General features: G+C 32.3%; 1 protein-coding gene across 1 annotated transcript in view; it reads right to left on the reverse strand.

The window, feature by feature from the left end:
- Window positions 1–13,493, reverse strand: part of Tfec (transcription factor EC) — a 28,356-nt gene extending 14,863 nt beyond the window's left edge. The window contains exon 1 of the mRNA XM_026410300.2: window positions 13,314–13,493. Within this exon, the coding sequence (XP_026266085.1) occupies window positions 13,314–13,493 (180 nt within the window). The remainder of the gene's footprint in view (window positions 1–13,313) is intronic.
- Between the last annotated feature and the right edge of the window lie 415 nt (window positions 13,494–13,908).

Below are 13,908 nucleotides of genomic sequence, written 5' to 3' on the forward strand. Positions count from 1 at the left end.
GAAGGAAGGGAGGATAAGAAAAGGAAAAACAGTAGAGTGAATCTGACATAACTTTTCTATGTACATACATGATATACCACAGTGAACCTTATCATTGAATACATCCACTTGAACTTGATATATACTCTATGCTTTTAGTATATCAAAACGAATTCTAATTTTTTGTATAACTAAAAACAACCAATAAAAAGTAAAAATAAATTAAGAGGAAAAAGAAAAGAAAAATGCGTACAAAAATTCATATGCATCTCAAGAGACCCTACAATGACCAGGAAAAAAAAAGTTGGAGGACTCACACTTCAGAATTTTAAAATTTATTGCATTGTTACAATAACCTAAACAGCGTGATTCTGCCATGAAAACAAATATATGAACATATGGAGCATAATGACAACAGCAGAAATAAACTCTCTGATATATCTTCAAATATTTTTTTTTCTTTTTGTGGTACTGGGAATAGAACCCAGGGCCTGTATATGTGAGGCAAGCACTCTACCAACTGAGCTATGTCCTCAATCCAAATAATTTTTCACAAGAGTGCCAAGACTAGATCCAATGGGAAAAGAACAGTTCTAACCGTGGGCGTTTGTTCACAATGGATATCTACAAGAAAAAGAATGAAGTTGGGTCCTTATCTTTCCCTACACACAAAAATTAATCTAAGCATACAAGACAAAATTACAAAACTCTTAAAACATAAAGATTCCTGTCTCTGGATTTGGCCATGGTCTTTTAGATATGATACCAAAATCACATATGACAAAAGAAATTACAGATATTAGAATTCATCAAAATTTAAAATTTTGTACAAGTAACGACAATATCAAGAGTGTGAAAAGATAGCCACAGAAGAAAAATTATTTGTAAATCATACCTGATGAAAAAATTAATATCCATTCTCTCTTTTTCTGTGTGTACATATATGTATATGTATATGTATATACACATATGTATTATTTATGCTTATCTTTTTTTTCTCTTATTGCCCATGATTTGGGTATCATATGATAGCATGTGTATATAGGATTCATATATACTTTATACACACATAAGTAAAGGACTTGAATAAATATTTCACCGAAGTAGATATACAAATAACCAGTAAACACATGAAGATGTCAAATATCACAGGTCATTAGGGACATGAAAATCAAAACCACATGTAATATCACTTCTCATTTATAAAAATGACTGTTTTCAAAATAGCAAGTGTTGGAAAGGATGTGGAGAAATGAGAACACTGGTCCACTGCTGTTAGGAATGTTAAAACTCACAACCATTGTGAGAGGCAAGATGGTGGTTCCTTCAAAAGCTATAGAATTAACATATGATTCAGCAATTCCACTTCTACCCAAAATAGCTTAAAGCAAGGACTTAAACAGATATCGTACACCAAAATATATTAAAGCAAGGACTTAAACAGATACTGTACAACAAAGTTCATGTATACAACAGACAAAAAATATAAACTCAAATGTCCATCAACAGATGAATGGATAAACAAAATGCGGTATACACACAAAACAGAATATTCATCAACCTTAAAAAGTAAGTGAAATTCTGATCCATTCTACTACATGGATGAACCTTGTAAACATGATACTAGATGACACAGACCAGACACATAAGATATGATTCCATTTACATGAGATACCTAGAATAAGTACATTCATGGAGACTGAAAGCAGAATAAAGATCGACAGGAACTGAGAGTTGGAGAAAAGGAGAGCTATCATCAAATGGGTAGAGTTCCTGTTTGGGATAATGAAAATATTCACAAAAATTTATTCTGGTGATGGTTCCACAACATTTTGAATTTATTTAATGCCAGAGAATTATATACTTAAAAGTGGTTAAAATAGTAAATGGTAAATTTACCACAGTAAAAAGTGCTGAGATCCTACCAATGATAATTTGTCTGTGATTGTGTTTAGACAAAATGCATAAATTTTTAGGGAAATGTTATTTGATAAAGCTGACCAAAAAAGTAATTAATAGCTTCAATGGTCTTATGATTACTGAAGATATAAAAACAAACTGAACATATTTCATGAGAAAAATATCTGGACTAGATAGATTTATGGGGGGAAATGTCATATTTTCAAGAAATATTATCATGCCACTTTTGTACAGAAACTTTCCAATAATAGAGTCAAGATGGAATGTGACCCAATTCATTGAGAATAGAATCACACAATGACATTATGAGGAATGGAAATTATGGGCCCATTTCACTCATCACTGTAAATCTCAAGTAAAATATTACTAGCAATTTGAATCCAAGATAATACAAGCAAGGTAATATTCCATAATGAAGTTGGATTTCCCTTAAGTGAACTTTATGATATTAAAAGAGAAAAAGAAATTTATGATCATTTCCATAAATTCAGAAAAAGCATTTGATAAAAGTTAGTCCCATTATGATAAGATTCTTACTTTATTAGGAAGACAAGGGAGATTTCTTAATTTGGTAACAAACATATCCAAACATTACAGCAAATTTGACTCTTAATTGAGAAAATATTCTAATTCATCTATTTTACATCATTCCTTTTGACAGTCAACTTGTGTATTAAATTCTAGCCAAACTATTAAGGTAAGAGAATAAATGTGATGTGTTCATAGAAATAAGTCTACTTCTTCATAAAGAATATAATAGAGAAAGCATGCCATATGTAACTTCATGTAACTTCACATTTACAAAATTAAAAGCAACTAAATAAGTTTGCTATATTTCCTAGTGAAAAACACTAGAGTAGAGGTGGAAACAAAGGAAGAACAAAGAGATAAAAATTGATTTATTTATATTGTTCTATTTAGTGCATGTGAAATATATAATTTTCACTATTATGTATAATTATGAAACACCAAAAATAAAAAAGAGCAGAGAAGCCAATGCTATCTATCAAGGTTGATAATAAATGTAGAAATGACAACAACTTAAAAGTAGTGTCAGGGTTTAGAAAGAAGGAAAAAGTCTTCAACTAGAGACTTCTTTACAGTCCCAAATAAATTTTAACTAAATTTTAACCTATTTTAATATAAAATAATTCTACCCATAGAATATACATTTCATAGATTTTTTTTAAAAGACAAATATTTTGACAAAATATTTCTTTACTACCAAAATGCAACCATAGAAATCGTTTTCTAAAGAGAAATTTCCCTACCTCAGAATTTTCTAGAGGTAAGTATGTGTGTATATACATATATGTATGTACTATCCCAGATAATTTCACTATAAATACAAAAAATGAGAACGCATTTTATATAGTTACACATTATATTCTCAGGTAAATTCTCAGTATATATAGCAAGAGAAAAAGAAACCAGATTTTTATATATGAGTTTGTGTATTTGTAATATATCATGTGTAATATTTCATGAGTTTTAAGGAAAGCTGATGGAAGATTTCAAGTTTTTTAGATCCTTTGTTTTGCTTTTCTGTGAAGACATTTATTGTGAACTGAAAATCACAAAAATGAGCAGGAGACTAAAACATAGAGCAACTGTAGATATTAAAAAGGATAAAATTCAGGTAAAAAGAGAAACACTGTAAGGCAGTTTGTATACTGTGATGGTCACACACATGAAAAAGTCATATGAAGAAAGATTAGTTTCCTTCCTTTTGGGTGCTTGTTCATTTAGTTGTAGAAAACTCGCTTTTCCCAGTTTTAGACTACATATCACTTCTTTCACTCTAACTTTATTTTGTTAGTTTAAATATCACTGTGAGGTGTCAATGACAAACATTGACCAGAAAAATCCCACAATGTTGTTAATGCTCTTATTGTTTCTTTTTTCTTATGAGTAAAGAAAAATAATTAGTTGGACTACATTGGGAGACCCCTTGTCTTTAGCAAACTGGTTTATAACATAAATTGAAAAGTGAAAAAAAAAACAGAAAAATGGTAACTTATAGGTATTTTTGCATCATATATTGTACATGCACATTGTCTATATTAAATTAATAAAATTGTTAATTTAATATAAACATTACAAGAGACAAGTACTAGACCCTCATCTTTTTATATAAAAATCATAATAAAATTTTAGTAATTTTTAACCAAATAGAATATAGCAATATTTTTAAAATGTAGCTCAGAGCACTGAAAGCAATATTATAAATAAACAAGCCTATTAATGAAATAAATAGTACTTTACATATTCCAAAGCTCAACTTCTACATACCTTATTTTATTGAGTACAAATTTATAAAATTTAAATTCAGTATTTAAGCTGGATTCATCTCCAAACACTGTAAGAATTCCAAAATGCACTTGCTCACCAGTTTTAACTTTGAAGGGTCTATAACCTTCACAATAGCAATGGTTTTCTCTTTCTCCTTCATCATTTTCTTTTCCTTAAACTTGCAAACAACAACTAGGAGAAGGTGCAGAAATTTCAGCACTACGGTGAACTTTGCTTCTTCCTTGGACTTTAAGACTAATCTGGTCTAGATTGTGACTGACAGAAACTTGCTCATTGATGTTATGCAGTTCTTTCAAGTTCTAGCTAAGCATGGGGTGGGGGGAAGTTGTTAATATTTACTCAGTCCTCATCTCTGGAATGGTCTTGAACTATAACAGTTTACTTAGATTGCCAAATGCCACCAGCATTTACAAATACTTGATTGAAAAATACCTATATATGCTAGAAGAACTAAATTACTCCGTATAACTGCATCTCTGAAAAAAAGGAGACAGATCAATGAGTGGAAATTACATAGGGACAGATCTAAACTTAGAGGCTAAACAATCGTTTAGATGCAGTATGTCAGAGGATCAGGTCTATCTTAGGTCCTTTCAAATTTATAATTCTACATTCTTATATGTGCTGGCACAGCAGAATGGATAAGCTCATTGCATTTGATTTTTATATAAGACTAGATTCAAGCCTCTGTTTTGCTCTTAACTAAACGTATGAACTTCAGTAAGTTTCTAAATTTCTCTAAACCTTTCTCCTCTTTTATAAAATTATGTCTCCACCTCATAGATTTGTTGTAAAGATTAAATGCAGTTTTCATCAAAAAAGTTTTGCCAAATCCTTGTCACATAGTAACAAAGGTGTAGTAGCAATTATAATTGTTGTGCTTATCTTTGTTGCCACTGTCTTTTATCCATCAACAGTATTCCTTATAGAAATTGTGATAAAAGTTATTTTCAATATATGTCATTTTTACTAATTTAGTTAATATGTATTTGCTGAGCAACTATGATGTGCTAGGTACTATGCTAGGTGGTATGAATAAAATAATGAACAGGCCATTGTTTTAGGAGAGGAAATGGTGAGAAGTATTATATTCAGTGTTTACTGGAGAACTGATTATAGTGGCAGACCCAGTACTTGAGACAATTTAAAGAATTTTTTTTTTTAAATATTGCCAGAGGGAAGTAATAGCAATTGAAAACAGTAATAGAGCCAAATGGTTTGGCATCTCAAGGGGCTTAAACAATTAGTGAGCTAGGAACACTAGAAGTCCTCTGAAAAAATTAGATGTATTAAAAATTATACAGAAAAAATTGGCAATACAATCTAGGATATGAGCATGTGAGGGATGGTTGAAATGGAGAAGAGAAAAACCATTGATGATAAGGAGAAGAGACTGAGAGGTTGCATCCAAGCAAGCAGAGATTTGGCTGGATGCTTCTTGCATTTTGGCTCTGTTCAGTCCAGTTTACATAAAAGTCACAATGGAACTAATTGCTTGGACAGGTGGCTAACTCTCTTGACCAAACAGAAATTGAGAGGTAATTATTCAAACTCTAGTCGCTCAGCATTCATTGATGGGTCAGAAATACCTGTGCTAAATGGATCCATAAAATCCTCAACTACTTCCTCCAACATGATGAATTTGAAGCATCACCACAAATCCCACTCCTCCTAAACAGCTTTCCAAGTTATGTGTAGTACTGGTCTTTGGATAAATCTTAACTTAGTAACCTCCAGACTTTTCTGCTCAGGCCACTGCAAAGGATCCCCAAAGTGACTAACAGTATACTCAATAGATTGCTCAAAACCTTATATATTTTGTGATAAGTCTGAAAAATACACTCAAAATATAGTACTCAGAAAAATATTCATCACATAGTAGGTGAACAATTGATAATAATTATTACTATTAAAAATAGCTTCCATTTTGAAACTTGCTACAATGTCTGTTGATTTAGCCCAATTTACGTTTACTTTGGTGACAAATCCTGCTTCCCTGATTCTCAATCTAAGTAATTTGTGGTGTGGGGCTGCCCAACCCACAGAACAAGGGTAGACAGAGAAATTAGCTTATGGATAAATATTTGATAGAAGTTGCTTCAGTAAGAATTATCCCAGGGCTTTAACTGTAACTAAGGACAAAAAGAAGCACTTTTTCTCAGAGGTTGTCATGCCTGTCTAAACACATCTTCTAGGAACCATGTTGATTATGAGAATCAGAAAACCCTGACACAAATAGCTTATCCAATAATAATTTAAACGTACATAATGTGAAATTCATAGGCAAACAATTCTCTAGGGGGCTAGAAACAATATTTCTTTGCATGTTTTTTTATTTCTTTGACTTTCCTCAACTTGTCTACCCTTTGGAAGTCACAGAGCTACAGACACTCCATAAGTCACATTGTCCTATAACATCAGAGAGAGGCAAAAGACCCCCTCTCTCTCTTGAGACTACTTTATATACTGAAGGAAACTTCCTAGCAGTCCTTGACTATGCCAACAATGCAGCATAAGCCCATTATTAAAATCATTTCTGGAAAAGGTGATAGGAACACCAGGATGGCTTAAATTAATCAGAAACATCCCCTTTTTTCTGAACAAATAGATGTTGGGGGGAAAAAATCTGGGTTAGCATGAAAAACAGTGTATGCATGGCTGGAATAGGCTCTAAGAGAATCTGTTCAACAGCCAAGAATGAAGCTAGCACACAAGAAAACAGGCACGTTTATGGAGGATATTTAACATATCCACCACAACATATTATTTGCTATATCATTTAGGGACTTTTGTGATGGCATGAACCAGTACATTCCTTTCATGCTTATTCCTCATATGAATTAGCCTCAACCAAAAGTTCACTGGCTAATACACTACTCGAAGAATTCCTCTGAATCAAATGTCTTTATCTGTATGAACAATAAAAATTCTTCCATTTTCTACCTCTATTCTACCAGCTGTTCTTATACTTTCTTTTTTTCTTACTTCTTCAATTATCCTAACTCGTTTTCTTCCTGCCTTTTTATGTTTATCTCTTAAAGTTTTGACTATAGTCCACATTCCAAAAATCATCTCTTCTTAAAACATGTCTTTAGGAAATCTCAGTTTTGCATGATTTCTCATTCATTTGGGCCCCAAGACAACTCTCTGACTGGCATTCAAAATACACACATGTTGTTCACTAGGGTATAAATTTAAAATGCCACAGAGACCAATATTTTTAACTAGTCCCATAATGCAAAAAGAGAAAACACAGTAAAGCTAGAATAAGTGATGTGTGCAACATCTAGATTAGAACTTGGGCATCACATCAAGATCCACACCAATTCTCTCCCTAACTCCCAGGGGTATCTCATTGTGGGACATCTCTTGATGTGTCTCATTCAATGTTTAGTCTCACATAGCTGAGTAGTAAGCTTTGCATATTGTATGTATTTAAAAATATTTTATTAATTGAACTGCTTGGTTTAATATGTAGATCTAGAATTATCAATGATCATTGATTGTTTGGGCAATAGATATTTTTATATAAATACAGATAGGCCAGTAACATCTATCTTTGTAAAAGTATGTTCTGTAGATCGAAAACAAATTTCTGATAGTCATTACCACCAGTTTGCCCTGAGTAAGCCATTATATACCACCTTTACAGGACAGGTAAGATAATTTGACTAAGAATGTTTCAATATATGATTTCAGTGAAGTACCACATGCAGGAAAAAATAAAACTGTATGAAATTAATATCATTTCCTCAAATACAGAAGTTAAATAATATCCTCATGTTGTGAAATTATACAGGGAAAAATTAGCCTTAGTAATATATTTATCTATAAAATTGGTTTTTATGCAACCATGCTATTTAAAAATCTGAAGGAAGAAAAGATGGACAAATATATCACTTCATCCTAAAAAATAGATTTTAATTTTAATTTCATCTGAACTTTGGCAGATAATATTAGTATTAATGACTTGTTACACAAGGAGTCCTGCATGCCAGAGGAAATGAAAGAAGAAATACTTCTTATATTAGTCTGTTTAGCAATTAATGAAGAAAAGGGATGCTTTCCTGAACTGTTTCTTAAGGCCTTAAATTTAAAATATCTACCACAACATAGTCCAGCCCATTGATTTACTGATGAAGAATCTTGGTCAGTCTAAAAAATTAATTAATTAAAATATATCATTTTCCTTTTTTTTCTTATGTTTTCTAAAAGGTCTTAACCTGTAAACAGACAAACTAAGAATAATTCTTCAAAAAGTGTGGAAAATCTTTAAATACCCTCAGTGATAACATTTTTTTCTGATAAATAAATGAACGAGACAGCAACAGCAGTTGAATAGGAGATAAGATACCATGCCTTCATGGAATATTGTTCTAGGAATTTGGACTGATTTCAACACAGAAGTTTGCCACATACTTTAACGTAGGGTAAGGCCTGTTATATCTTTCTTTTTCTTTTTTAAGTTTATCTTTAAGCTCCAGTTATTGACTACAAAATAAATTTATATATTCTTTTGTTGTGCTCTTTTTCTGTCCTGTACAAAGGTGCAGAGCCTCTAAATCTCACAGCTATTAGTCATGGTAAAATAGTCAAAACTAAATCATGACCACATGAAGATGTTAGATTACATACTGAGCTCAAATAGAAAATATAAAGATTAAATCATAGAAAATGTTGTCATGGATTAACTATATAATTACATGCATGTATGTAGAGATCAAATACCCCAAGAGACAGACAGAGGTACAGACAGAAAGAGATAATAGAATGAACTCTATAATATTCTCAGTGACATGATATAAGCTTTGGTCTGCACCAACAAATGCTTATTAATATTTTTCTGTTATCTCTGTTTTGAAAGTGCAGAAGAAAACACATTTTGATAATCAAATTAAATTTATTTTTTTAAATCATCAAATTATTTATTTCAGCATTTCAGTCTGATTGCCTTCCTTGGGTTTGGAAACATTATGTGTGTGTGTGTGTATGTGTGTGTGTGTGTCTGTGTCTGTGTGTGCTAGCAAAGGAGAGTCTGTTCTTTCCTCTTTAAAACTTGATTCCATACCCATCATATTCTCAAAAATGTTTTCCATCTAGCAAAATATAATATGCTTAAAATAATGTGCATAATGATGAAAGTGGAGCTTCAATTTGAAGTTACAGAGAATAATTCTAGTAACTTTTAAGTTGTTTTAATATGTTTAAATTGAGGTTATATGTATGTAAAAACTCAGAATACTTTAGGACTGAAAATGAGGTCACCCTGACACTCTGGTCCATTTGCTTCCATGAATTCTCAGGTGACAATGGAGAAAGATACTCCCTTGGAAATCAGTAGTGATAAAAATAATGTTTCACATGAAGTATTTCATCCCAGAGCCCACAAATTTAACATATAGAGAGATGATTTCATATAAAAAATGTTTTGATTTTCTCTGACAGATAGATGTCCAAATGTCAATGGTCAATTTTTAGCTGGTTAGAAGACGTGGATACAGAATATGTGGAGACATATTATCCCACCTTCTCTGAATAATAATAATAATAGCAATAAACAATAAAACTATTCATTAAACAGTAACAATATAAAATACCTATATAGTACATGAAATGTTCCAGGCACCCTTTTAAGTGCTTTGCATACATTGGGTCATTTAATTGTCACAACAACCCACAAGGTAGGTACTATTATTATCTGAATTAAACAGATGAGGAAACTGATAGATGATCAATACTTCATCCCAAGTCACATAGTTAGTGAGTGGCAGAGGCAGGATTGGACTCCTAACACTGGCTCAATAGTTGTAACTTTAGTCAATTTTCTATTCTCATCCTCAGCTCCTTTCTAAAATAATCCTCCTACTACTTCAAAGAAGACTTAAGCTAAAGAATATCTTAAAAGTTTATATTTTTAAAAAGAAAATGCTTATCCCTCTCTCTCTCTCTCTCTCATTCTCTCTCTCTCCCTGTTGTTGCTCTAGATATTTTTTATCCAATTATATTCATACTTTCAGATAATTTTGCAATAAATCAGATCACTATTCATACATTAATTTAACAAATACTTATTAAATGATGCTCATTGTGAGGTTTCATTGTAAGAACTGGAAACACAAGGGTCATTACTATGAAGTTTCTGCTCTCATGGAGCTCAAACTCTATATGAATGGCAGAACCCATGAATACCAAGGGCTGGATGACTGAATTATTCATTGACTCATAATTTTGCCCAAAACCTGTACTAGAATTTTGCAGAAAGTCATCTTAGGAGCTAGGTATGTAAATATGAATAAGACAAGCCATTTTCATCAAACAATTAATGAACTGGAGAATAAGAAAAATTAAGTGAATATTTAAAAAAGGAAGATGTGCTATGAAAACAGTATAAGGAGTGCAGTTTTATATCCCATGTGATATAAACATTGCCATAAAAACTCAGAGAATAGGCACCAAATCCAGACAGAGAATCACCAGGGAAAGCATCTTAGAGAAGAAACTTGAAATCCATTTTCAGGGTGAGTGGGATTATTCAGACAACAGGTAGAAATTGAATGAAAAGGGGGGAAAGAAAGATAGGAGAAGGAGAACCACCATGAGAACCACTAGGGATCTCATATTGCTGAAGGGCAGAGCCCCATGGGATGGTGACTGACAACTCCATGCCAGGTGTAAGGGTCCAGTATAGAAGATTCTCTATGTGTTCTCTGTACAAATTTAAATTGTATCCTGGAAAGACATGTGCTTATAAAATCATTCTGTTGATGTTATGTCTCTAAGAGACCTTTAATAACCAAGTTATTACTAATTTCAATCACTATATCCTGAATCCAAGGATGCTTTTTCACTGACTTGTCTTGTGGTACCTATGATTTCTGAAATATTCTTTGAATTAAAGAAATCTTCCCTGGTGTCATAGGAGGACAATGCTAAGAAAAAACACCAAAGAGTGGTAACAGCTCCCACTCTGAGCTTTGTGTTTGGAACTCTTAAAACATTAACATCAATAACTCTTCAAGGTATAGAAATGCGGGTGAGAAAGGTTGAGAGCTGAGGCCCCACAACTAATAGGTTGTGGTTCTCTACTAAAATTTCTGTGCAAAGAGACTTTCTGCTATGAGGCATGGACTTCTAGCACCAATCAAAGGATATTAGGAAATTGCAACAGCACAGGGTTACTCCTATTAAAGATAGTAGGTCTGTGGATGATTGTGCGGGGGGGGGGGGGGACTATATGTACATGATAAGCTAAAGACATCATATACTGATTAAAATGATTAAAGAACAAATAAAACTATGATTAAATTAACATTAATGATGGCTATAATGCACTTCTGTATAAACAGTTTAAAGTACAATTGTTTAAAAAATAGAAAACTTTCTTTGCAGCCATTGTTCACATTGCCCCTAAGCAAATGAATTCCTTTCTTAGGATTTTCAACCCTTCCCAGGAAACACCTAAAGGACCAATAAAGACAAAATTCCTGTGTATGTACAAACTTATCATAAAGACAAAAGTAAGATGTGTATCTAAGGAATGAAAAACATGCTAGGAGTAATTTCACTGGCTCAGGAGGCTGAGGCAGAAGCAAGCCTGAGCAACTTTGTGAGACCCTGTCTCTAATAAAATACTTTTAAAAGGGACTGGAGATGTAGCTCAGTGGTTAAGCGCCCCTGAGTTTAATCCCCAATACCAAAAAAAATCTCTGGAGACATATATATATTGCTTATCCATCGAAATTTAAAAGGCATGATATATAAGATACATGAACATTTTCTGGATTTTGCCTACATATGACTGGTATATTCATGTACTTGGGAAATGTTGTTTTCCTTTAAAAATCCATCTTCCACACAAGAAAATAAACTTTGTAAAAGGTAGTTGTAAGATAAATTGTATTGGTGTAGTTCTAACAAATAATGTAGAAATGATGATTGTCATCCAACACATATTTTAATGATCTCTGCAGAGTGAATAGACAACCTGGTTCTACATTGTATTTTTGGAAAGTTCTTTATGTGTCCACTATCAAAAAAGTTTCAAGTAAAAACATGTGGAGAGATTTACATTCCATTTTTAATTTTACAGTGTCCTAATATGTGGTTGTTTCATATTTCATTAAACCACCTACCAGATCTTTATTTTCTCTTTTTCAGATTGATATAAAATTTGTCTAAAAAAACTTCTTTTTAATTTGGATTCAAATAATGGAATTTCTGAGCACTGCTCTTTTGGGCTTGGAGGCCATAGACTTAATAGCTGAAAAGTATCATCCTGAAATCAGCAGTAATCACAGGAATTTAGATTGGGATATTAATCCTGGGAGATCATAGGAACATGGATCCATCTAACAAATCAAACGGGGACAAAGAAAAAGAAAAGAGAGCTCAGTTATTGTAGTTTATCTACACTGAGATATTAAAGTGCTTTTTCAAGTTCTAGTTGTGTCCTATTTCTATTCATCCTTAAGAGGTTTTTTTTTTTTTGAAGATTCATTTAAAAGCAAGTCACAATAAACATAAACTCCATAAAACCTTATGAATGTTCTATCCTCAGCCCCACTAAATTCCTATTATTTAGCAAGTGGTAGACAATTATGTTTAAAAATAGACATTAATATACTGAAAAAAAAGTAAAACTAAATCCAGATGCAATTTCATGAAATAGTAAGTACAATAAGATTTTTAATTTTATTCTAGTGAATATTTTTAAAGCACAAATTTACTGTTATTTAAATAAATTGCACCTGTTTTATATTAGTGGTCACTTAAGATAATATAACTTTTGACAAATATTTCAACTGAAGTTACTCAGGAAATCTATAAAATTAAAGTTAAATCTTATAAACATATGTTATTCTTAGGACCTATTTTGACTCTTGTTAGTATCTAATTGAAATATTTAAAATGAATCATTGCAATTAACTATGCACAATAACTAATATGTATATAATGCATGATTACAGATTAATTAGAGCATTACTTATGTTAAGTTAATTTGCATTTGGAATATTTACTATAAACATGTTGATTGCAATTCCTTTAAGTGTTTTTCTCAAAACACTGCTGTCACAGTTTTCACAACCATCCATTAGACATACATGCCATTCCTCACTGCCATCTTCTTTCCCAAGAGCTAGTGACTTGGTGAGTGGGTTTCCTGGGAGGCCAGCATCACTGTCCGGACTCCTAAGTCCATGTTGTGGCAGAAGCACACAGCTTGGCCCTGGAGGGTGTGACTGTTTGAGAGTTTGGTGGACGATTTGGTGGTCAAGGGTCATGAAGGGTTTTACTTGCTGTTTCTGGGATCGCTGTAGTTGAGGTCTTGCAGGACTTTCCAGGTGTGCTGGGACCTACAGAATCAAAACCAAACAAATACCATGTGGTGCATCATCTGGTAAATCAGAATCCTCCTTCCAGTAGTGGAGTTCTAACAATAAATACTATAACATCTAGTTTCTCTCAGATCCATGGTCTATGATTCTGTTACATACAATTTGAATGGATTATGGGTTTTAAGAACCATAAGTTTTTAAGCTATACTAAAATACCTTCAATGTTCACCAGTCTTTTTATAGAAATGACTATAACAATTAGGAACAAATATAAAAGCAACAATTATGTTTGAAGATCTAAAAAGAGGAAGGCCTAAAATGATTCAAGAAAACTCTATCTGATCCACTATTATACATGATT

Source organism: Urocitellus parryii, chromosome 3 (genome assembly GCF_045843805.1).
Source record: "Urocitellus parryii isolate mUroPar1 chromosome 3, mUroPar1.hap1, whole genome shotgun sequence".
NCBI lineage: Eukaryota > Metazoa > Chordata > Mammalia > Rodentia > Sciuridae > Urocitellus > Urocitellus parryii.